This window comes from Diabrotica virgifera, chromosome 6, assembly GCF_917563875.1.
Source record: "Diabrotica virgifera virgifera chromosome 6, PGI_DIABVI_V3a".
In the NCBI taxonomy this organism is placed as follows: Eukaryota; Metazoa; Arthropoda; class Insecta; order Coleoptera; family Chrysomelidae; genus Diabrotica; species Diabrotica virgifera.
In genome coordinates, this window is record NC_065448.1 from 209,065,813 (window position 1) to 209,090,912 (window position 25,100).

At 33.1% G+C, this 25,100-nt stretch overlaps 1 protein-coding gene across 1 annotated transcript in view; it reads right to left on the reverse strand.

Moving 5' to 3' along the window:
• Nucleotides 1–794: 794 nt before the first annotated feature.
• LOC126887184 (ceramide phosphoethanolamine synthase-like) overlaps nucleotides 795–25,100 on the reverse strand; it is a 29,962-nt gene continuing 5,656 nt past the window's right edge. Inside the window, exons 3-5 of the mRNA XM_050654574.1 lie at nucleotides 11,545–11,837; nucleotides 8,414–8,612; nucleotides 795–5,833 (exon numbers count right to left, since the gene is read on the reverse strand). Of these exons, the coding sequence (XP_050510531.1) occupies nucleotides 5,563–5,833; nucleotides 8,414–8,612; nucleotides 11,545–11,837 (763 nt within the window). The 3' untranslated portion in view covers nucleotides 795–5,562. The remainder of the gene's footprint in view (nucleotides 5,834–8,413; nucleotides 8,613–11,544; nucleotides 11,838–25,100) is intronic.

The window sequence follows — 25,100 nt, forward strand, 5'->3', positions numbered from 1 at the left end:
CATCTAAATGGATTGCAAAACGTTTTCGTTCTAATTCAGAACATCTTCAGTGCATTCTGCTGAGTAATTGGAACTAGCACACTATTTAAAGTGCTAACCTCATAATATATGGTTTACATAGTATAGTTTAAGAAAATATGGTGACTATAAGTCGATGTTAGCAGATTAAATTAAATATGTACATGCTCAAAGGGCAACATGTTTCCCTGCTCGAAAATACTACGTTGGTCTGTGCCCATTGAACTGGCAAGAACCTAGTATTTTCGAGCAGGGAAACATGTTGCCCTTTGAGCATGTATTTAATTTAATCTACTAACATCGACTTGTAGTCACCATGTTTTCTTAAACTATACTATGCAAACCATATATTATGAGGTTACCACTTTAAATAGTGTGCTAGTTCCAATTACTCAGCAGAATGCACTGAAGATGTTCTGAACGAAAACGTTTGGCAATCCATTTGGATGACATTTTATGAAGTTTTTTAATAAACGATTTTATACCAATATACAACTTGAAGTTTTTACTTCTGTATGAGTTCTTAAAATTATGGTATACAGCCAACTATTGGGATTTTCCCATTGATTTTAATAATTTTACGTTTTGTCAGATAGTTTGGTCGGGATGTGTATAGAGCTGACCCCAACTAGAATGGTTGGCGAAATCTGTCGTGTCAGGAAGTTTGATCAGAGCGTGTATATACGTTTTTAAAGACATTCAGTGGTTTCTGTAAATAACTACAAAACATATATTGGAACGTTATGCGTCCATTTTAGACCCCACGAAACTGAATATTTCTCATTTAGAATAGGTTTATTTTGGAAAATAACAGGTGCATAAAATAAATAAACAATAACACAATATAAAGCAGGTTCGTACAAACTTTGACAGTTTATTTTAACAAAGTAAATTGACTGTCATTTGCAATAATGTAAATTAAGATGATAATGTAAACATTTCATAACTTTAATCTCTCTATAAAATACATTTTGGAGTTTTCAACATAGAATTATGGATTTGTGAAACTACTTACAATTTATTTGTATCAATAGGGCTTTTCATCGATTGTCATTTGTTTCGAGCTTCTGTCAAATGGTGTATAATATGTGTATAATATTAATATATACACGGATTATACGACATATAACAGAAGCTCGAAATACATGACTTGGAATGAAAAGCCCTATTATCAGGAAAGCAAATTAAGACAAGCCATGAATAGGGCTATTCATGGCTATCGCCGCCCATTTGTTTGGAATACTTCATCTATGACATATATTATCCATCGTACGTCAGTGGTATATCCCAATTACATAGACATAGCCTAATGACGTTTATACATGGTGTTTGGTAAAGAATGGGCCGTAGGTTAACCTTAGATTCCTGAGGTTAAAATAGGTCGATTTAAGCTAACTTACCTTAGTACCAAAGTTGATCATAACCGAAATACCGAAAATCAAAGTTAAACTTTTACTTTATTTTTTTTTAATATTTCCCGACAGGCATGGAACACAACACGAAATTTGGTAAGTGGTGCTGGTATTGTACAATCTACTAAATTATGTTAAACAAACGTTTCTGGCTACTACCAGAGGCGTACGACGGGGGAATGTGAATGGTTGACCCTTCCCAAATTCTACGCCACTGGCAGAATTGCTATTTTAGTGCAATTTTTTGATCCTCCAATACTTTCTAATGACTTTATCGTTACGAATGAAGAGTATAGTATTTGCACAGAAAGTAAAATTATGCTAAAATAGCAGTTTCATCAGTGGCGTAGAATTTGGAAAGGGTCAACCATTCACTTTCCCCTGTCGTACGCCTTTGGTAGTAGCGATAAACGATTATTTAACATAATTGAGTAGGGTGTACAGTGCCTACACTTTCTGCCTAGTATCACACAGATATGTCAAATTACTTTAAAGCATTCTTTTATTTAAATAATTTATTCTGTATTTAAAACTTTAAGAACTATGTGTGTCCGGTACTATAAAACTATTTGACATATCCGTGTGATACTTGGCAGAAAGTGTAGGCACTGTACACCCTACTAAATTGTGTTAATAATCGTTTCTGGCTACTACCAGAGACGTACGACAGGGGAAAGTGAATGGTTGACCCTACCCAAATTTTACGCCATTGATGAAACTGCTATTTTAGCATAATTTTTAGATTCTCCAATACTTTCTATTCAAATAATACACTCTTCATTCGTAACGATAAAGTCATTAGTTTTCGAGATATTTGAAGTTAAAAATGAAAAGGCACACTTATTTTGATTAATGTATTATGCTCCTTCGTTTTTAGCTTCAAATATCTCGAAAACTAATGGCTTTATCGTTACGAATGAAGAGTATGTTATTTACATAGAAAGTATTGGAGAATCAAAAAATTGCACTAAAATAGAAATTCCGCCAGTGGCGTAGAATTTGGGAAGGGTCAACCATTCACGTTCCCCCGTCGTACGCCTCTAATAGTAGTCAGAAACGTTTGTTTAACAAAATTTAGTAGGGTGTACAGTACCAGCACCACTTACCAAATTTCGTGTTGTTGTCCCATGCCTGTCAGGAAATATTCAAAAATAAATAAAATAAAAGTTTAACTTTGACACCCTGTATTTCCGTTATTATCAACTTTCGTACTAGGGTAAGTTAGCTTAAATCGACCTATTTTAACCTCAGGAATCTAAGGTTAAGCTATGGCCCATTCTTTACCAAACACCCTGTATATATTATACTTCATAGATCAAGTGTTCAAAACAAATGAGCAGCTATGAATAGTCCTATTACTAAGAGCCATAAAAAAGGAACAAACCCATAATCCTCATTTCCCAAACAAAATGGATCAAGATACGACACTTTTCTTTAAAAAATCTCACCCATCAGCAGCTTTTTGGCAACATTCAGAATAACTCAATATATCAAGCGTAGGTTCCTTCCAGCTGAAGATTATTGTATTTCAATTTCCACACAACTCTTAGCGAGAGTCCACTGTATGCTGACTAAGGGCTGGCGAGACTAGTTGCTGCAGTACGGACAATGACAATCCTATCACAATATACTTAGACAATTCATACGACTTCCGTGGATGGGGCTATTTTCGGTATATTAAATAAATGCAAAAATACTTGGCACGCCTAACTCGTGTTTTCAGATCTAAGTGTGGAGTAAAAGTTAGGCATCAAGCCGAAGCCACAGATACTACAAAAAGACGAACAAAGAAATACGAATGTCAAGAAATATCAAAAATAAACAATGTTGAAGCGGAAAAAATAATACGGCTTTAAGGGACACAGATATACAGTAAGTGCCAACATACTAGATACATAGCTATGAGCTATTGAGCTATTACAGTCCTGGACCCTTCACTTGTTTCAATGTTTATTTTTATGTCTAGTGACGTTTAGAACGTCAGAAAATAAATGTAAACTGAATATTAACCTAGAAAGTTGACAAATAATAGATCAGCTGTCATTTTCTTAAAGTTGTAAAAGTTTTAAAATATTCTAATATTCTTGGGGTTTGAATAAATTTATTTTAAAGCAGAGTAATAATACTATTAATTAATGTATTTTTTTGTACGGAAAACAATCATTTTGAATAGTTTCTTGACAGTAACACGACAGGGATTGAAAGTCACATCTGAGAATGGACCGGATTAGCCCATATGCATAGCAATTAGGTACCTGCCCATGTGTCTAGTACGGTGGCGTTTACTGTATATGGAAAAATATTGAAAAATACTGTATGACTTGTACACATCTCTAAATATAGGTCAAACCGGCAACAGGTGTATATTTTCAAAAAAATTGATAATGTGTAAAACTTTTTATTAAAATACCAAAAATTCAGCTAAGCACTTTCAGCAATAGCACATGCCATCATCAGAGCTTCATCTAAAGAACTGCAAGACAGAGAATTTTTTATACAAATAAAATGGTTGAAAAAATTTACGTCTTACAGGTCATAAATGCAAGAGTAATTAAAAATGAATAACCATTTTCAGTTTTTTTTTGCAAGAGTAATTGTTCAAATACAACATACTATTTTTTTTTTAATTAGATGCAGGGCTAGGCCTCTGATCTAGGGTGAAAACCACTTCAAATATTAACACTTTTCACATCTGCTATGATTAGACTACAATGGCTACCACATGGTAACGGAAACAGCTGTTACACTGGCATTTTTAAGAAATGATGAAGAAGGAAGCGTGTTTACGGAAACTATTCCGACTCGACATATATATTCATCTTCATCATCCAGCCCTTTGCGTCCACTGTTGGACATAGGCCTCCCTCATTTTTGTCCATTGTGCTCTATTTTGAGCACTTTGCATCCAATTTCTTGACATTTTCTTGAGATCGTCAATCCAACGAGTAGGTGGTCTTCCTCTACTTCCTTTGTCTAATCTCGGCCTGCACTCAAGTAATCTCTTCGTCCACCTCCCATCACTGATTCGGGCGACGTGTCCGGCCTAGTTCCATTTCAGGGTGGCAATTCGGGAAATTACATCGGTAACTCATGTTCTTCGTCTTAAGTCTTCATTTCTAACTAGGTCACGAAGCGATATACTCAGCATTGACCTTTCAATTTTCCTCTGAGCCATTTGCAGCATTTTAGAAGTTGTAGCTGTCAATGTTAAAGTTTCGGCACCATATGCATTACTAATATATATGTCACCATTTGACATATATATTAGTAATGCATATTTAAATTGCAAATGACAAGTTGTAAAAAATGCCAGTGTAACAGCTGTTTCTGTTGCCATGTGGTAGCCATTGTAGTCTAATCACATCAGATTTGAAAAATTTTAATATTTGAAAGGGTTTTCATCTTAGATGAGAGGCTGAGCCCTGCATCTAATTAAAAAAAAATTATGTTGTATTTAAACAATTACTCTTCTATGAGACATTTATGACCTGTAAGACGTCTTCTAAGAAACTTCTTCAACCACCTTATTTGTATAAAAAATTCTATGGCTGTTCTTTATAGGAAGCTCTGATGATGACATGTGCTATTGCTAAAGTACTTAGCTAAACTTAATAAATAATTTTACGCACATTACAAATGTTAGCTCCAGCCGGCAACAGATACAGAGGATGCTGATTAACAAAATTCAATATTGTTAATTTCTCTTGGGAAAACATGTTTTCCTAAATATTATTTCCTTCTTACTTATTTGTGGGCTATCTGCATTTGAAAAGTTATCAAAATTTTAAGGGGGTACTCTACAGCTCATTTGAAAGTGTACCGTTTTCAGACTAGATTATTGAGTTCGAACACAGTTCTAACATGCACAGTAGGTACAGGTCAATTTAAAAGTAACATGGCAGATATCAAATTAGAGAAAAAGTTTGAAGTGTGCCTGTAAATAAAAGTGAGTTTGATAAGAACAATAGAAAAAAACTAATAATTACAGCAGCCTAGTAAACAAAGAGAATATTTATAATATAAAATTGAACATTAAATGGTTCCGAATATACATTTGTTTGTACTAAAATGCAGAAGTTTATGAAACTATCAAAGTTTGACTGGCCTGCATAAATACCTTAACAAAAACGATTCATTTCTTTTTCTTTTCTTCAGGATCTACACTATTCTTAATATTTGTTTTGGAATTTCGACTATTATCTTTCATTGTTTTGCTACTTTTTTGAACAACCGGTTTAGAAGAAACGGTAACCAAGGGTTGGGATACTGTTTTCTTAACATCAATGAAAAATCCGTGGACAAACTTTATAACATTTGCTACTATCTGCTTTGGTGTTTCATACTCGTTGGGTACAATTCCCTCCACGCTGGACTCAAAATAGGAAAACAGCGGAAACCAAACTCTAGAAATACATAAATTTATAATTAAAAACATACTAGATTTGTTGTAAAAGGTTTAAAATACCCTAAATAAGGGTCACAATAAGACAAAACGTTTTCGGATTAAGAAATCCATCATCAGTGTTCTAAAAGCCAAAAAGTAGCATGCCTGAGCTACCAAAATATGTTGGGTAAAAACCCTTTAAATGTAAACGATTATGTTACATATTTATATAAAATTTAACTGATGCTCTAGATATGCCTGGATGTTACATAGGGCAACAGAGGACTCTTCCCACGTGGTTGGAATTTTTTGGAGAAAACCTCACATATTGGATTTCAATGGCCAACAGTTGGCCATATATAGAGAATATTTAGATTGATCCGTGCCGCACTGCACGGATAGAATTAGATTGCTGCAAGCATTCCATTACGAAGACCTCCTAAAAGACGCGAGAGATAGCTGACAATATACATTATAGAAGGGTATGCTTTAAAGAAGTTTAGGAACTATGATAACCGACCAGCTAGATCCAGACATAGTAAATAAAACGTAGAATAGCAATGACTAAAACTACTTTTATGCAAATTAAGTCATTTCTTAATCAAAAATGGAATCTACTGATCATTGTCAAATATTTAATTACAATTATATTTGATTAAACGTACTTCTGACAGATGTCATATTTTGAGGTTACGTTGACTGATTTATTTTATTATGCTGGTTTTAATCTAAAATAAACCATAATTAATCTCTTTCTGATGTTAATTTCTTGTTTTTACTTACAAATCAATAATACTAAACAATTTTTGTATATTACATGTATTTTTGATGTCTCGATTTGATACCCATCAAGAAAATTGATTACAATGAACTAATTGATTATAATCAACTTCTTGATTAGCGTTCGCACAACCGGCCCTAAGTCAAAGAATGGTTAAGTGCTATGTTTGGTCTGTACTTTTGTATGGTGCAGAAGTGGGGAAGCTAAAAGTATCGATCATAAAAAGAATTGAAGCATTGGAAAGGTGGATTCATAGACGATTGCTGAAGATACCTTGGACAGAAAAAAAACTAATGAAGAAGTACTAAGCAGGGGCAACAAAGACAGAGAACTGCTAAAGACTGTTACACATCGAAAAATGTCTTATCTGGGAAATATAGTGAGGGGAAATCGATATAAAATATTACAACTGATCCTTACAGGCTCATACGTAAGTACGTAAATCGTTCGGCTGTACATGGAGAAAATACATTGAGATGATTGTGGCAACTGCGCTAACCTGTGTTAGTTGAAGCTTCTGTTCGAGTACGAGTTTCTGGTGCAACAGAGCAATAGAGCTGTTAGAACGAATAGAATGAGTGAGTTTGAAAGCAAGGCTGTTCATAAATAAATCAAAAACAAAGATTATGATTAATAAGTTAATAATTTTACTTTAATTTTTAAAATATTTTTAAATTAAAAACTAATTTTTAAGTTTAACAGACACAGTTTTCCCATTTGGCCAAAATATTTAGCTACTACATTGTCATGTTTTGACGTTTATTTGTGGCAGCCGAAATGAATTGTCAATTTTGAGGTTAATGCCCCTTAATGCTAACAACCATATTGGCATCGAGAGAGCGCAGTTGCCACAATTATCTCAATCTCGTATATTACCTATGTCCAGCTGAACGATTTACGTACTGTATAAGTATATCCTATAAAGTAAAATAGAGGGCCGTAGAGGTGTAGGAAGAAAACAAGTTTCTTGGTTAAAAAACATTCGTGAATGGACTCAGATATCAAACGCAGCACAATCATTCCATATTGCGGAAGATCGAGAAGCCTTCGCAATGGTAATCGCTGACGTCGGATAATTCTGATATGCCACGTGAAGAAGAGGATGCTTTAAAGAGTCAATAAACGATAGGTTTATTGATGAAGAATACAAAAGAAGGAAGTAGCTCAGATCTGACCTTCTGGGGAAATAATGTAAATTTAAATATTTTATACACTTCGAAAGTAGTATACCTTTCTTTATCTCCCTTTTGTATTAAGTTATTTTTTTTGCTTTTTTTGCTCCTTCAGCCAATCTCAATCAAAAGTAAATGTATTAAAGATATTGCCAATTAATGAAACATGGTTATTTTAATAATATTACAATATTTTACTTCTTATTTTACCTACTCATTACAGCTAATGTACATACTATGTTAATACATATTATAAATATATTATACTTATTGTTTATCAAGAACACGTAGTGTATACATTTTACAAATAAAAATATGAATGTTAATTATTTAAAATAAATGCACTCTTTTTGTATTTTTTTTGTTTTGTTTTTTTTTGTCACTGCGATAAGGTGTCAACCCGGTTCAACCCCTCGGAGGTTTAAATCCTCTTATTTATTTTTTTCTTTAATTTTTTTTTTAAATTATTTTTTTGTAATTTTTTCAGTTCTTAGATTATTTTAGATAGTAGATTTTTTTAATTTAATCATTTTTATTGTTAAAGTTATGAGTTATATACTTTTATAAGTTTAACTGATATTAATGGAAATAATCGATTCAAAAACATATTATTGAGTCTGGTTAACCAATATTAAAATTCACTTACCTTGTTCTCGTTGAATCTCTTTGCATTAATGCCTGATTATTGGACAAAGTATGGTAGTATAAAAATAGTCTGCTGGAAATGTAAAATGCTACAAAAACATCTATGGAATAATGCTCGTGAGCTGCTAATATAAAAAAGATGCCGAACATATTCATCATCCAAGAAAGAGTGTGAAGGTAATAAATATACCTTGGAGTATCTGAAAAATAAACGGAAATTAAACAAAACAGTGCCATTTGAATAAAATTGGCAGAAAAGGGATTAAGTATATACATTTTAACATATTGGCTTATCTATAGCGCGTTTCGCAATCACTTTGCAGTATAGGGCTACGTAAATATTATGGACCGTTGGAGCTCAGCGTTGCCGATTTTAAGAAGACGGACTTAAAACACCTTGATTTGAACATATGTATTTGGGTTTTATTATAATTTTTAATAATTCATAGATTTGAAAGGTATTTATACGATATTAATATTTAACAAGTATTTAACTAAATATTCAGTTTCTAATTTCTTTTTGCTTAAAGAACGAAATCCTAAAATATACTCGAACATTTTACCGTGATTTATATTCCTCAAACAAAGACCCAGATAACACTGCAAAAGAAAATCTTTAGAGAAAGATAATAAATGTCAAATCAGAAGTATTCCCTCATATAGGATCCTTCGAAATAAAACCAGCTATGGCACAACACAATAAGGCTCCGGGCCCAGACGGAATACTTGCCAAAATGTTGAAGGAGGGGAGTGAAATTATTCTCGAAGAATTGAAAAATCTTTTCAACGAATGCCTTTACAGAGAGGTCCCAGATGATTGGAAAGAAAGTTTGACAATACTTCTCTTCAATAAAGGAGACAGGGGAGACTTACAGAACTATAGGCCAATCTCCCTGCTATCCCAAATGTACAAACTGGTTATGAGAATAATAACTAATAGGTTAACGTCGAAGCTTGATAGCTATCAATCGGTAGAGCAGGCAGGATTCCGAAAGGGTTACAGTACACCGGATCATTTTCTTACAGCCAGAACGCTAATCGAGAAAGCCAGTGAATATCACTTGAACTTATACTTTGGCTTCGTTGATTATGAAAAGGCATTCGATTCCATAGAACTTTGGGAAATAGATAGAACAACTGCAGGATAAATTCCAGATACAGAATGCTCATACATAATATTTACAAGAAAGCTACAATAAAAATACAAATAGATGAGAAAACCAAAGCTATACCAGTCAACAGAGGGAGTTCTCCAAGGGGACGTTATTTTACCAACGCTATCCACACTGAGACTGGAAGACGTGGTCAAATACATTAACTGGGTAGATAAAGGAATAAATGATAATGGAAGAAAAATAAGTCATTTGAGATCTGCTGTCGACATTGTAATATTCGCTACAAGTTGATGGCGCAACTATTTCAAGTTTCAGAAAAAGTAGGTCTTAAGATGAACTTGGAAAAAACAAAAATAATGACGAATACACCGAACATTAGAAAAATAACGTTAAACGACATGAATTTAGAAACAGTAAGCGAATACACCTACCTGGGACAGATAATGAAAGTTAACAAAAAAAAATCAAACTACCGAAATTACAAGAACAAGGTTAGCGTGGGCAGGATTTGGAAAACTGAGTTGGATCTTGAAAAACACTAAAATAGAACACACAAAGAAAATAGAAAGGTACAAAGAGCGATGGAAAGATCAATGCTCAGAGTGAGACCTATAGACAAAAAAAAACAAATGGATTACAAGCAAAACCAAAGTAAAAGATGCAGGAGAATGTGATGGTACACGACAAGCCTCACGGAATTTTCCTAATTCCTTTGTTATAAAAATAAGGTCATAATATTATAATTGCAATTTGTATAATTTATTACGACAGTAGCAAAGTTCAAAGTATTAAACCCATTTGAAAGACTGCAAAGAAAGCAAACGTCATTCTTACTACACTTATTTGTAATACCATATATGGTAATATATGGTTGCACTGTTTTGTATGGTTGCACTGTTGCAATACGTTGTTGTTGTTACAACTCTCACTCGCGTAGTCAGGCGATCTAGTTACCTCCGGGGCAATGGGTTATCCCAGACCTATCTCAAGTCGTACGTAATTTAATTGTACATTTAAGTATATAAAAATAAAGTTTATGGAAAAACCATACTGAAGTAAAAACTTCTTTTGTATATTGGTATAAAAAGTTTTATTAAAAAACATAAAAGTCCTCCAAAAGGATTTGCAAAACGTTTTCAATCTGAATCAGATCATCCTCAGTGCGTTCTGCTTCATAAAAGAAACTAGCAACTTATTTAAAAAGGTTACATCGATATAATGGTTTACATAATAATTAAGTGATATTTGTAGCGACTCCAAGTCGATGTTACAAGATGAAATGTGCTAGGAGTGCTCAAAGGGCAACATGGTTCCCTGCTCGTTAAGAACTCGTGGTTCTTGCCAGTTCAATAGACACAGACCAACTCTCCACCAACTCCTTTTTAAATAAGTTGCTAGTTTCTTTTATGAAGCAGAACGCACTGAGGATGATCTGATTCAGATTGAAAACGTTTTGCAAATCCTTTTGGAGGACTTTTATGTTTTTTAATAAAACTTTTTATACCAATATACAAAAGAAGTTTTTACTTCAGTATGGTTTTTTAACTATGGTATACAGCCAGCTACGGGGACTTTCCCATTGATTTTGTTTTATGGAAAAAGTTTAAGTTTGTTTGTTCGGGGTAGTGTCTTCGTTGCAACCCCCAACTTCACAAGAACATGCTGCCAAATTAAAATGGAGCTTCGCAGGACACACTCCCAATTGAAGGATAAAAGATGGAATCACGAAATACAACGATGAAGACCGTGGTTAGGTAGGAGAAGCAGAGGAAGGCCACAAATGAGATGGGCTGATGACATTAAGAAGATTGGAGGATACAACTGGAAACAAGTGGCGCAAAGAAGAAAACACTGAATTGAATTGAGAAAGGCCTATGTCCAAAGTTGGATTACTTAAGGAAGAAGAAGAAGAAGAAGAAGAAGAATGTTTTGGCAACGCTCTGGCGTCAGAAATCTCGAATGACGTAAGCGTATTTTAGTAGTAAAAAACCGTAGGCACATTTATATGCATACTTACACTCAGTGATGAAAAAATTCAACATAGTTAAAGCTACTGTATGTCCACTAAACATGTAATCTCCACATGTTCGAACACCTCTAATGGACATTCCGGCTCCCCTCCAAATCACAAAAGCTTGCGACAATTTTCTAGCTAGATCTCCAAAAATTCCTTTGGCTTGTGTGGTGTATATTTTTGGCTGACACTGTAGGTGAGATCCGGGAACACTTAGGGACGTTATGAGCATAGTAACACATCGCAAAAGGAAGACTGTTCCGGAGAGAGCAAAAAATCTTCTCATAAGAATAAACCTAAAATAAAAAGAAATTGATGATTGACTATAGTTCAACAATAAAATAACAGAAAAGAAAAAAGTCCCAGATACAAAATTTAATAAAAATTTTATGAGGGTTTTGTTCCTTTAAACCCCCCAAATGTTTGTGTACGTTCCAATTAAACTATTATTGTGGTACCATTAGTTAAACACAGTGTTTTTAAAAAACACTTTTGCCTCTTAGTCTTTTTTTTCATAAGTCACCTTTTATCGAGATGTAGCTTCTTTTTCAAAATATAGCTAAAAATGTAAATTATAAATAAATTTTCAGATTATTAACAGATCTCTACAATTGTACTTAACCATATACAAATATGTGGTGGATTCGACAAAATTCAAATTATCTCGATAAACACTGGCTTATCGAAAAAGTACTAAGAAGCAAAAAAGTTTTAAAAATATTGTGTTTAACTAATGGTGCCACAATAATAATTTAATTGAAACGTACACAAAAGTTTGGGGGGTTTAAGGAAACAAAACCCCCATAAAATTTTTATGGGCTGCACAAATTTCACTTTAATTTTTTTTAAGATGTTGCTGCCATAAAAATGCCACATGTCCATTTTCAATAAAAAATCTCTGAGAATTTTCGATATATGAAAAAAAAAAGATTTTCATTTTGTAACTTCAAAGGGCTCTAACTTTTTTTGTGTGCACTATTGTATATAGGTAAGTGAGGTTCAATCAACCTATTTTTGACCCCAGAATCTGTGGTATAATCTATGACCAATCTTTTCGGAACACCCTGTATAATAAAATATGTCTATACTAAATTTACAATCAAGATGCAGTAGAAATAAGCAAACCAAGACACGTTAAATGCTACTAGGAGCACTCCTGAATCATAATTTACAATGTATATACGGTATGCGGCAAAATAAACAGTACTGCAATTCGTATGTCTCAAATTTGTATCTCATGTGACGAACCGTATTGAGTGGTTTTTTAACGTTGTTATAACGTTTGTCAATATCAAGTTAATGCTAGATACTTCAGGATGGTTTTCAGTTTTGCAGAAAATTTTTTTATAATGGAATACTATTTTCGGCCATACGGAAAAGGTCACGAAAATGGTCCAAGCTTAAAATCAACAGTGGTTTCAGCAGGACAAGATAAGCTGTCACACTGCCAGAGAGTCTCTTCGAATAATGTGTGATCATTTTTGGAACTTCCACTCACCATAACTAACGCCACCAGATGCGTAAACATGGGGAATGCTGAAGGGGTCACCGTTTGCCATTTCGGAATTAAGGACTAAAATTAAAGATTTTTTTCGTGTCAGAGGCAGTGGCGGATCTAGAAATTTCCCTTGGGAGGGGAAATTTGTTTTAGGGGGGAACTTCCAATAAAAAACCAACCAAAAGACATAAAAAAGATAAACTCAGATTACATAAAAGACATAAAAATAACTTATAAGTATTAAGTTCCTTTAATTTTCCTAACTAGCGTGTTTATTGGGTTGAATTTGTCTTTCTCTGGTTTCGGTTTCATGTGAGCTAATATATTTTTATGTTTGAACAATTTTTTTTCTTTAATTTTGGACCTTGTTAGGGTGGACAGTTCCTCATTTTCCCTCCCCGTAGATCCGCCACTGGCCAGATGGCATCTTTAACATCTGTTTTATCGGGAACGTACGTCGTCGTGAATGATGTTTGCAAGGCTATATCATGTATTATAGATATATAAATAATCCTAAACATTTCAATATTCATTTCAGTAGGTACTGTTTATTTTGCCGCAGACTGTACATTGTGAATCCCAAATCATGATTTCCAAAGTTTAAACATTGTAAATTATGATTCGGGAGTGCTCCTAGTAGCATTTAACGTGTCTTGGTTTATTTATTTCTACTGCATATTGATTGTAAATTTAGTATAGTGGCTATAATTCCAGTGTACTCGGCTAAGCGATTCTAAAAAGGAAAAAACTTATCAACCTAAATATTTCGTGTTGGTATTATGTGAAGTCACGTGCTATGACGCAGTTGACGTGCAACGGTATCTACAGTCGGAAAAATGAAAGAATACCCATGAACGATCACATCAATCACTTATTTTGTATTTGTTGGCTTTTTCTATAAATAACAAACGTTTGTTATAGAAAAAGATAGCAAATACAAAATAAGTGATTGATGTGAGCGTTCATGGGTATTCTTTCATTTTTCCGACTGTATATTGTACGGACGTAGGTTTCTGGCTATCAAATTTCAGATATTTTTAATGCTTTTGGGAATAACGTTGAAATCTAAAATTAGAACTGTTAATGAGTTGATTGTTTTTAAAATAAATCAGCATTATACTGATATCAGCTGTTCGTTTATCCGTTTTAACGTCAGTATTATAGACTTTGTATGGACGTTGTAAACCATATGCAAATCTTGGTAATTATATGTAATAGCTTTTTTAAACGATTAATTGAAAATATCTGTAAACACATTTGTTAAAATAAAATATTACCATAAAACACAAATTATTAAAATCAACCCTAGCAATAATGTACTTATAATAACAAGATTTGTTGTATCATAGATTCTTGATAGTATTTACAGTCAGGCTAAAGTAAGCATAAAAAATAAAGTGAAAATGCAAAGAAAACTTCAGATAAATAAAACCGTTATGATATGGAAGAAAAAAAGGCCCCCATTTATCACTTTTGGATTGACTCACATATACATAAAATCATTTATTATTATCCTGTCCCCTGTCGAAATGTTTCTAATTATGAATATGTATATCATGTGCTTTAAGACTCAATAATAACAAGTAATTGGACTTCGTAAGTCCTAGGTTTTCACCCAAAGTAATCGGAAGTAGAACTGGAAGTCGATATTTAAAAGCTTCGTGTAACTTTGCGTCGATCGATATACGATTTTACTAATTTTGAGTAATTTTGACTAAACTTCGGGTGATCATTGTTTAAACAGAAATGACTTCAAAACAGGAACTAAAGATTAAAACTCAACTTTTCAATACGTTTCGATTGATGTGTTACATGCATGGGCGTGTCCCATGGGCAGGGGGGGGCGTGCCCCCCCTAATTTTTCGGGTACTGTTAACTATATATGGTTATCCAAAGTATACAAAATATAATGTGCAACATCTTTACGTCTGCCCCCCCACACCTGAAATTTTTTATATGGGTGCCCGTGGTTCCCAAAATCTCAAATCCAAAATTTTTTCTTATCTTGCTAAGGCACGTCGAATGATATAATCGGTTATACTATTTCGGTGACTTTAGAACAGTTCATACGGTTGCAACTCTAAAACCGGAAGTCCGATGTCAAATTTCTCATCTTTATTACCATCCTTGGGTTATAAGCTTTCATTCGACATCTCATTCGTCATTCTATCTGTATTAATAATGGAGGAGTTGTATTCGCGGACGGAAAGACAGATGAACAGACAGTCATGAAACCGGAAGTATATATTTGTTCTCTTCTTGCAAAGTAGCGTCGAATAATATAACACGTGTACTATTCCGGTGACTTTAAAACAGTACTTCTGGTATTCTTCGCATTTCTAAAACTGGAAGTCCTAGGTCAAATTTCGCACATTTAGTACCATCCTTGGATTATAAGCTTTCATTCGACACCTCAATTGTTATTCTACCTGGTATAGTGACGGAGGAGTTATATTCGCAGTCGGACGGATAGACAGCCTAGGTCAAATTTCTCACCTTTAGTACCATCCTTGGATTATAAGCTTTCATTTGACACCTCATTTGTCATTCTACCTGGTATAATGACGGAGGAGTTATATTCGCGGTCGGACAGACCGACCGACAAACAGCCTAGGTCAAATATCTCACCTTTAGTACCATCCTTCGATTATAAGCTTTCATTTGACATCTCATTTGTCATTCTAGCTGGTATATTGACGGAGGAGTTGTGATTACAGACAGACAGACGGACGTGGGACGTGGGAAAAGCAATGGGAGCAAGAATAGGATATTTCCTCCGAATTCTATCCTACTGTTCTACTATTCTAGCCTCTACTTATCTCCTAATTCAAAGCCTACCCTATGCCGATGTGTGCTTTTATCTTGTGGTTCCCAAGTTCCCACCCCTTCTTAGCCCGATCGCACATCAAAGAAACATGAAACGTAAATTACGTTTCATGGAAATAAACCACTGCTAAGCAAATATACGTCCGGCCATTTATGAAACTCTCCGAAAATAAAAATGTGTCATGAGCATGAATCACACTCGTTTCATTGGTAGGCGGACTTTGAGATTTGTTTAGCAGTGTTTTAGTTTCATGAAACATGTTTTTCGTTTCATGTTTCATGTTTTTCGTTTCATGTTTCTTTGGTGTGCGGCTTGGCTTAGAGGTGGAAAATTTTTTGGTTAAAGTTACCACGGAATTCGCTAGAGAGCCTAATTCTAAGCAAAAACTGTTCTATATATTTTTTTTGAAAACTCAATACTTTTTGAGATATTCGTGGTTGAAAATTGGCCATTTTCATTGAAACATAATACCTTTTCGAACGGTTTTTTGCGAATTCCTTAAAAACTATGCATCTAACTAAAAAAACTATATTAAACATTTTTGTAGGTTATAAAAAAACAAAGAGACAAAGTGAAAATAGTTTGTTTTTTGGTACATTCTCAAATTGGTGTATTCAACTTAAAATAACAGCGAAACGGTCGATTTTAGATGTGTAATGCCACTAATAACTTTTGTAGTGCTTGAAAAGACCTTTAAAATGAGCTATATTTAAGGTCCATTACATTAAAATTAAGCGAGATATGCTGCAAACAAAACTGATAACTAATGTATTTTAAGAAAAAATGAGAAGTAATTTTAACCTCCATCCACCAAAATGTAAATACATTGTTTTCCTTCCACAATACCTTTTATTATAGTGTTATTTCTATGTTCAAAAAGTTGGACGGGTTTAAAACGAATGGTTTTTGAAAAAAAAAAAAGATCAAATTATAGAGAGCATTTTTAAATTTTCTTAAAAATCTTTCTTTTTCTCCATGTAACTTGAAAATGATAAGAGATGCAGTAATGAAAAATAAAAATGAAATTTTTACCTAAAACAGCCCTACATTTTTGTGTGGTATCTTTTTTCGTATCTCTAATCTTTTTCGAGTTAAATGGAGGAAAAGGAAGATTTTTAAGAAAATTTAAAAATGCGCTCTATACTTTGATCTTATTTTTTTCAAAAACCATTCATTTTAATCCAGTCCAACTTTTTGAACATAGAAATAACACTATAATAAAAAGTATTGTAGAAGGAAAACGATGTATTTAAATTCTGATGGATGAGGGGTTAAATATACTTCTCATTTCTTCTTAAAATACATTAGTCATCAACTTTTTTGCAGAATATCTCGCTTAGTTTGAATGTAATCGACATTTACTATTGCTCATTTTAAAGGTCTTTTGAAGCACTACAAAAGTTATTAGTATCATTATACACCTAAAATCGACAGTTTCTCTGTTATTTCAATTTGAATACACCGATTTGAGCATGCAGCAAAAAACAAACTCTTCTTACCTACCATATCCCTCTTTGTATTTTAACTAGAAAATTTATGAAGGAACGACTTTCTGTGTTTTCTTGCAACCTACAGAAATATTTTATATCGTTTTTTTTTTGTTAGATGCATAGATTTTTGAAGGTACAGTCGAACCCGCTTATTAGAGTACCGGTTATAGGAATATCCCGGTTTATGTAATATAAATTCGAGGTCCCAAAACGTTTCCATTTACCCTTTAATAAATTTATCCGTTTATTGTAATATGGTTTAGTAACCTAATACCGCTTTTTCGAATAAATGTTTCAAGTCAACAAATAACTTTTTATGTACAATTTCCTAGAAATTTTAAATTTGCCTGATCTAATGGTTTGTCGTTTTGTATATTATTACGGTTTCTCAGGTACCTACCTAATAAACACTTTATTACTGTATTATGATGAGTAAACGCTTCTCTCCCACAGAAAATTCAATCGTATGCCGACAAGGTCATAAAATAATTTCATTTGTCTACAAATTTCTATAGGTACATTGCCACACACTTGGATGTTTTTAGAAACAGCATTTTTCTATAAGATTATTTATTACCAATAGTTGATTGTTTGTTTGGGGGTCTTTTCTAAAACCCAATTCCAATTTATTAGGTCTGGATCCCGCGTATGAAAAAAAGTTGATTAATAGCAAGCTGAAAATTTGTTAATAGGTTAAGGGTGTCTAGTCGGATAAACTTTGATGTATGGGAACACTGGAACAGGGGCAGTTTTAATTGTAGAACAGGTTAAAAATTTGGAATGGTCAGACCACGAAAACGGCACATTTATTTTGTCCGACAGAACAGACTTAAACTCTCCGAACAGAGATTAAACTCTCATGCAAAACTCAGACTGCTATTTATCACCTGTCATAATTCCTGTCATTTGACATGTTCTACATGTTCCACTCATTAAAACGCCCATTTGGTGATAAATAGCAGTCTGATTTTTGCATGAGAGTTCAATCTCTGTTCGGAGAGTTTAAGTCTGTTCTGTAGGAAAAATACATGTGCCGTTTTTGTGGTCTGACCGTTCCAAATTTTTAACCTGTTCCACAATTAAAACTTCCCCTGTTCCAGTGTTCCCATATATCAAAGTTTGTCCGACTAGACACCCTTAAGCTATTAACAAATTTTCAGCTTTCTATTAATCAACTTTTTTCATACGCGGGATCCTTATATATTGTCTAATCGTTTCGTAATGATTTTTGTAAATAAATTATAAATTTTTATTGATATAAATAGACCTAAAACCATATGCATATACATATTGACATAGTATGTACTATTATAACGTATATTTGGTAGGTACATTTATTTCACCATCCGCCAATGATCGGTTATTAGAATATCCCGCTTATAAGAATATTTTTGCTTGGCACGAAGGCTATTCTAATAAGCGGGTTCGACTGTATTCGCAAAAATCCGTCCGAAAAGGTGTCATTTTTCAATGAAAATGACCAATTTTCAACCACGAATAACTTAAAAAGTATTGAGTTGTTAAAAAATAAATATAGGACAGTTTTTGCTTAAAATGAGGTTCTCTAGTCTCATCAGTGGCTATTTTAACCAAAACATTTTTCACCCACGAGAAGGGGTGGGAACCACCCCCAAGATAAAAGCGCACATCGGCATAGGGTAGACTTGGTTTATTGATCTATTACCTACTTATGTGAAAATATCAAGTAAATCGAAGTCGTAGGATGGAATTCGGAGCCAATTACCCTCATTGACTGCCCTATAATAATTTATGATAGGGATACGAAGAGGACAGACAAGAAACAATGGGCAAACATATAATTGTCAGAGTATCATAGATTATTTTTATTCCAGGCTGTATGCTCGCCCCGTTAGGTAAATTAATACGATTCGTTTTTTTGCACAAACTTACTCAAAAAGAGGCCCTTACAACAAATCCACGGGGTGCCAGGAGGTATTGCGGTCGGAAAATTGTTTAAATAATTTTTTTAAACAACTTGAAAATATCCATTTTTTCTTCCATTTATACCTAACGGGGGAGAGCATACAGCTTGGACTATTTATTTTTACTTGGTTAGAACTCGAGGCGCCACAAGGTTGTTTTATCTTTTGAAACTTTTTTTGCGATAAAAAAGATAATGGTTTATTTATTTTAATAATTTTCATATCCATTGATTATAAGCAAGTTGCCAAAAAGTATTTTATTAAATGAAGATTTTTTTTATTGGCTTTAGGATTAGACCATGCGGCCAGAAACAAAGTAAATAGTACATACATAAACATAATATATATCTTATCTAAACTATCTAATTACTAATCTAAGTTAAGGTTATCTAAGTCTGACCGACCTTTTTGTTAAGAATAGATATAATAAACATTTTATTTTCAAAGTGAATTTTTGCTAAATTAATCTTAATAAAAATTTTAGGATAAGGACAAGGGTCACACTTTTCTCATTCAAGGATTTTTCTTTTTTCTTAATAATTATTGATTACCTATATACCCACCCCACACGGTAAGGTAGGCATGTAGGCAATCAAAAGGAAAGACATTTAAGGTTACAAGCCTAATCTAGTCATTATATAACTTAATTTTACAGTCATATAGGAAAAACAAAATAAAATCAAAAATACGTTTATCACTCAGTGCCAAAAGATACATAACATTATAAGGACCGTAAACTTCTTAAATTTTTTGTAAGAATGTCCGACTGATGTGTGTACTTCTTACAAATAAAAAATATATGATCCAAGTCCGCCGTTTCATTGCAAATATCACAAATATTGTTATCAGTTATTTTTATTTTGTATAAATGTGCCGAATAGCAAGCATGTCCAAATTTCATCCGAGATATGGTTGTTATGGAACTTCTCGGATAATCGTAATTTTTAAACCAGTAATTTTTTCGAATATCGGGTTCTAGCAACGTATATCTTGTGCCTTTTGTCAAAATAAAATGTTTATATTGTTTAGACCATTTTTTATATAAATTATCCTTAGCAATATTTATTCTCTCATCTAATGTTAATAAGGGTGTATCATCTTCTCCCAACTGTATGCTTTCTTTAGCCGCTTTATCAACTTGTTCATTGAATGTGATACCTGAGTGTGCTTTCACCCACACAAAAATAAATTTTCTAGTTTTTTGCATTTGAGAGAGCAAAGTTTTTATTTTGGCTATGTAAGGATGACTATATGCGGAGTTGATTTGTAAATGTGATTGTAAACTATTTAAAACCGAAAGTGAATCAGAAAAAATTATGGAATATGAAATGTTATTTTCCATTATAAATTCTATAGCTTTCAAAATCGCAAACGCTTCTGCTGTAAAAATGCATGTTTTTCTACTCAATTTAAATCTGCGTTGTACTTGCAGTGGGACAATAAACGCCGCACGTGTGCCATAAGGATCTTTTGATGCATCTGTGTAAATAGCTGATTGATTTTTACATTACAATACATTTGATATTTGTTTAATAGCTGATTGATTATTTCATTATTGAGATATCTTAATTCAGAATATCTAGGTATAATTACCTGAATGTTCAACAATAAAACATCTAAGTTGACCTTAACTGTTGTAGGGGAGAAGTCTATTGAGTTTCTAAATCCTTCACATATAGGAGGCGAGTTTCTATTAGACCAGTATGATACTGTAAGGTCCTGAATATTTAGGGTGGAGATCTTTTGAGTAAGTGATGAATTTTTGACTTTGCACTTGATTATCATTTTTTCTGCCAATAATTGCCTTCTCAGCTCTAATGGAGGTTCCACAGTTTCTACTTCTGCCAATAATTGCCTTCTCAGCTCTAATGGAGGTTCCACAGTTTCTACTCTGAACGGTTCAATTGGAGTTGATTTCATTGCACCAATGCAGAGTCACAAAGCTTTGTTTTGTAAAGTATCTAATTTTTTTAATAAGTTATTATTAGCACTGCCGTATAAGAAGCTGCCATAATCTATAATGGACCTTATATATGATTTATAAAAAGTCAAGGCTGTTTGGGGTTCCGCCCCCCACCATGTCCTCATAATACATTTCAAGAAGTTTAATCCCTTACTACATTTTTGTAAAATTTCTTCAATGTGTGCTCTAAAGGTTAATTTTTTATCTAGAGTGATTCCGAGATATTTTATTTGGTTGGTTAAAGAAAAATTAATATCATTCAGCTGTATGGTCGTACAATTTGGAATATTGTGTCGGGTAAAAATGACCACTTTTGATTTATGCGGAGATAAATCAAAACCTAGATTACTTATATTCTGGATGAAAGGTGTAACTGCTGTATTCAAACTTTGTAAACTTTTATCATAACTTCTTGCATGTGTGTAAAAGACGAAATCATCAGCGTACTGAATCATATTTGCATTAGGTGAAATATTGTGTAAATCATAGGTGTATATATTGAAAAGTAATGGTGATAAAACCGATCCTTGAGGTAAACCCTTTGTTACCAAACGATATTCAGAAATGATGCCGTTATCTTTTCTGATCGCTACTGATCTACTTATGTAGAGTTTAAGTATGGTGTTTGCTACTTCTTCTGGAATTTGTAAGTTGATCATTTTATTTCGTAGTATAGTCCAGTCTACACTATCATAAGCTCCTTTTATATCAAGAAATAATGAAGCTTGGTAGTCATTTCGAGAAAGACACAGCTGTATATCTGTAACCAGTTGACCAACAGCATCACCAGTGCCATAATTTATTTTAAAACCGTACTGACTTTGAGGAAAAGCATTTGTGTTCTTGAACCACCATTCCAATCTGTTTTTGACAATCCTTTCAAACATTTTTAATATACATGGTAGCAAAGAAATGGGTCTGTATGATTCGCTTTCATCTGGGTTTTTATCGGGTTTCAGAATAGGCACAACAATAACTTTTTTCCACTCTTCGATACTTTCACCGCGTATCCAAATGTCGTTCATTATTTGGGTTAAAAATATTTTAGCATTCATTGGTAAATGAGAAAGCATAGGATATCGAATTTGATCATATCCAGAAGAGGTATTTTTTCTATTATCTAATGCAAAGTCAATTTCATTTAAATTGGAAAAGACTGCAAGACTTGTACACACTTCTAAATAGGTCAAAACGGCAAACAGGTGTATGTTTTCAAAAAACTTTTGATAGTGTGTAAAAAATATCTTTTATATCAGCTAAGTACTTTCAACACATAACGTGCCATCATCAGAGCTTCGTCCTCTTAAAATACCTTCATAGAAGAGCAATTGCTTAACAACACAACAAAAAACACAGTATTCATGTTTTTGTTGAGACCGCAGCGTTAATTCTTCTATTAAAAAATCGTATTTAGATTGCGTTGTATTATCTTCAGGATGGTTTTCGGTAAAAAATGTACACGCTGTATCTTCGTATATATCCCAGTTTGCCTTGCGTAGATTCCATTTAGTCTTAGGGTTGAAAGTTGTATCATTTGGATATAAATGTTTGTCTATTTCGATAATAACTGGAAAATGATCTGATCCCATCACATCCTTTAAATGAAGAGCTACTTTATATAATTTTACGTTTACTTTTTTAGATTTATTAAGATTATTTAGGATGAAGTTTTTTTATATAGATCATATAAATCGCAAATTTCAAAGCGTTAAAAAACAGTACATTTTATATTCGTTAAATGTCGTAAATATTCATTATTGATAATATTTATTAATTGTTTAAATTCATAATTATTAAAATCAACTTCATTGTAATTAACAATCTTAGATATGCTATTAACGCAGTGCTGATAGCAGAGACACTTCAGTATCACGAGCATGTCGGTGCAAAAATCAGAGAAATAAGTTCATATTTTCTTGAAGCCACTTAGGCGAAGCAATGGAGCAATAAAACGCCCAAAACCTAACAATTTTTTGCAGTTAGGTGGATCTCAATCGGATTTGTAAGAGCACTGGCAAATTTTGTGAACTGAAGAGATGGTGTCAAAATTAAAATTGCATTATTGAATCGGGAAAATGTATTTTCCAAACTGTGTTTCGAAGTGGTGAAAAATAATAAATTTTTAAAATGAAAATGAAAGACAGTTAATATTTCATAAGGTTTCAGAGGCAACTAGCATACTCTTATGTATGTTACAACCTAGTGAGAAAATATGAGTAGCTATGGTTAACTATCTGTATTTAGAAGCAGATAAATATTGTAAAAAAAAATGTAAAAACATTATAAGTATAAAAAAAAAATAAAACATGAACCATTAAGAAGACTAATAACCTCCGAGAGGTTGAATCGGGTTTTAATCTTACCGTAATGAAAAAAAAAAAGAAAAAACAAAAAAAAAAATAACAAAAAAGAAAAAAAAAATAATTGAATATAAAAAATGAATAATATAATGAAAAATAGAAGTAAAAAATGTTAATGTATATTAATAATAATAATGATATGATCATTATGGGCATGCCGGTATACTGGGTAATGAGAAAGTGGATGAGTTGGCCAAAGATGCAATAAAAAAAGGTGAGATACTAACTCACATCTTATCGACAGATGCAATAAATGACGTCAAAATACAAACCCAAGAAAAAAAACTGTCTTATAAGCAAAATCATACAAAATAAGGCAGATGAACGATTAATAAATCAGACAAGAGGAATCTAATAGTCTCGGAGGTAGTGTCAAATTTTTATGATGATTTTGTCACGGATTCTATGATTTTATTTTGGTAGATAGTACTTGTCTAATAACGAAAATGTCTGTCAGCTGGCGCGATTCCGGGGCTTTTAGCCAAGAAAAAATAATATGAAAGTAGATGGAAAAAAACCTACAACTTTTATGTCAAATATTTATCTACATGCTTTAAATCCATATAATGGTCTAGTGGTTAGAATACCTGGCTCCTGGCTTTCACCCAGGCGGGTCGGGTTCGATACTTTTTATATTGTGGTCGTATAAATAATAAAAACGTGGTATTATAAAAAGTTCTTTTTTATAAAAGTGTAATTATTTTAAAATGTATAAACATTTTCAATTTCTTTGCAACACGAAAATGCAGCAGCTGCATAATACTCTGGTTAAATCGGAGAGTGCAGGAAGAGTCTATACCGGTTTCGGAGGTTTTTTCCTCCTAATCAGTAGTCCCATATCCTTTTCTCTCCGATTTCCCCAGGTATCATACTTTGGGCCTTTCCGAATTGCAAAGAACGAAATGCCACGGATGTACTAGTGCCATCTACCGAAAAACAAAGTAAGTTATCAATCGAAGTAGCACAGAAAACCACAATAAGAATTATCATGTATGATTTATAATTTTTGAAAATCTCGGGAGGTTGTAACCAAAGAAAGTATTCCACCTGTTGTCAATCTAGTGGTATGGGCCGATATTTATTGTCGTTTTCTGTGCTACTTCGATTGATAACTTACATTGTAATTATTGTTATTATTACCTAATTTTCCTGGTTTTTTTCACTTTATGCCCTGGTTTTGGGCCAGCTGGCACATCATTTGTTAATAAGCTTTGGAACAACTGACTATATAAAAAAACAGCCATGCCAAAATGCTCCGGTCAAATTTGACGCTATAAGATTGCACTACACAATCCCTCAATTTATCTAGGTAAAATTCCATCGAATTTTGGTTCTTTGTACTCAGAATAGGAGTAAAACTAGAGAAAATGGAAAATAGTTAATACTTCATTGTGTTTTAGAGGCATCCACCATCCTCTTACGTACATTTCACCCTATTGAGATCTTCAGAAAGGTCTGTGGTCTGCTCTGAATCAAAA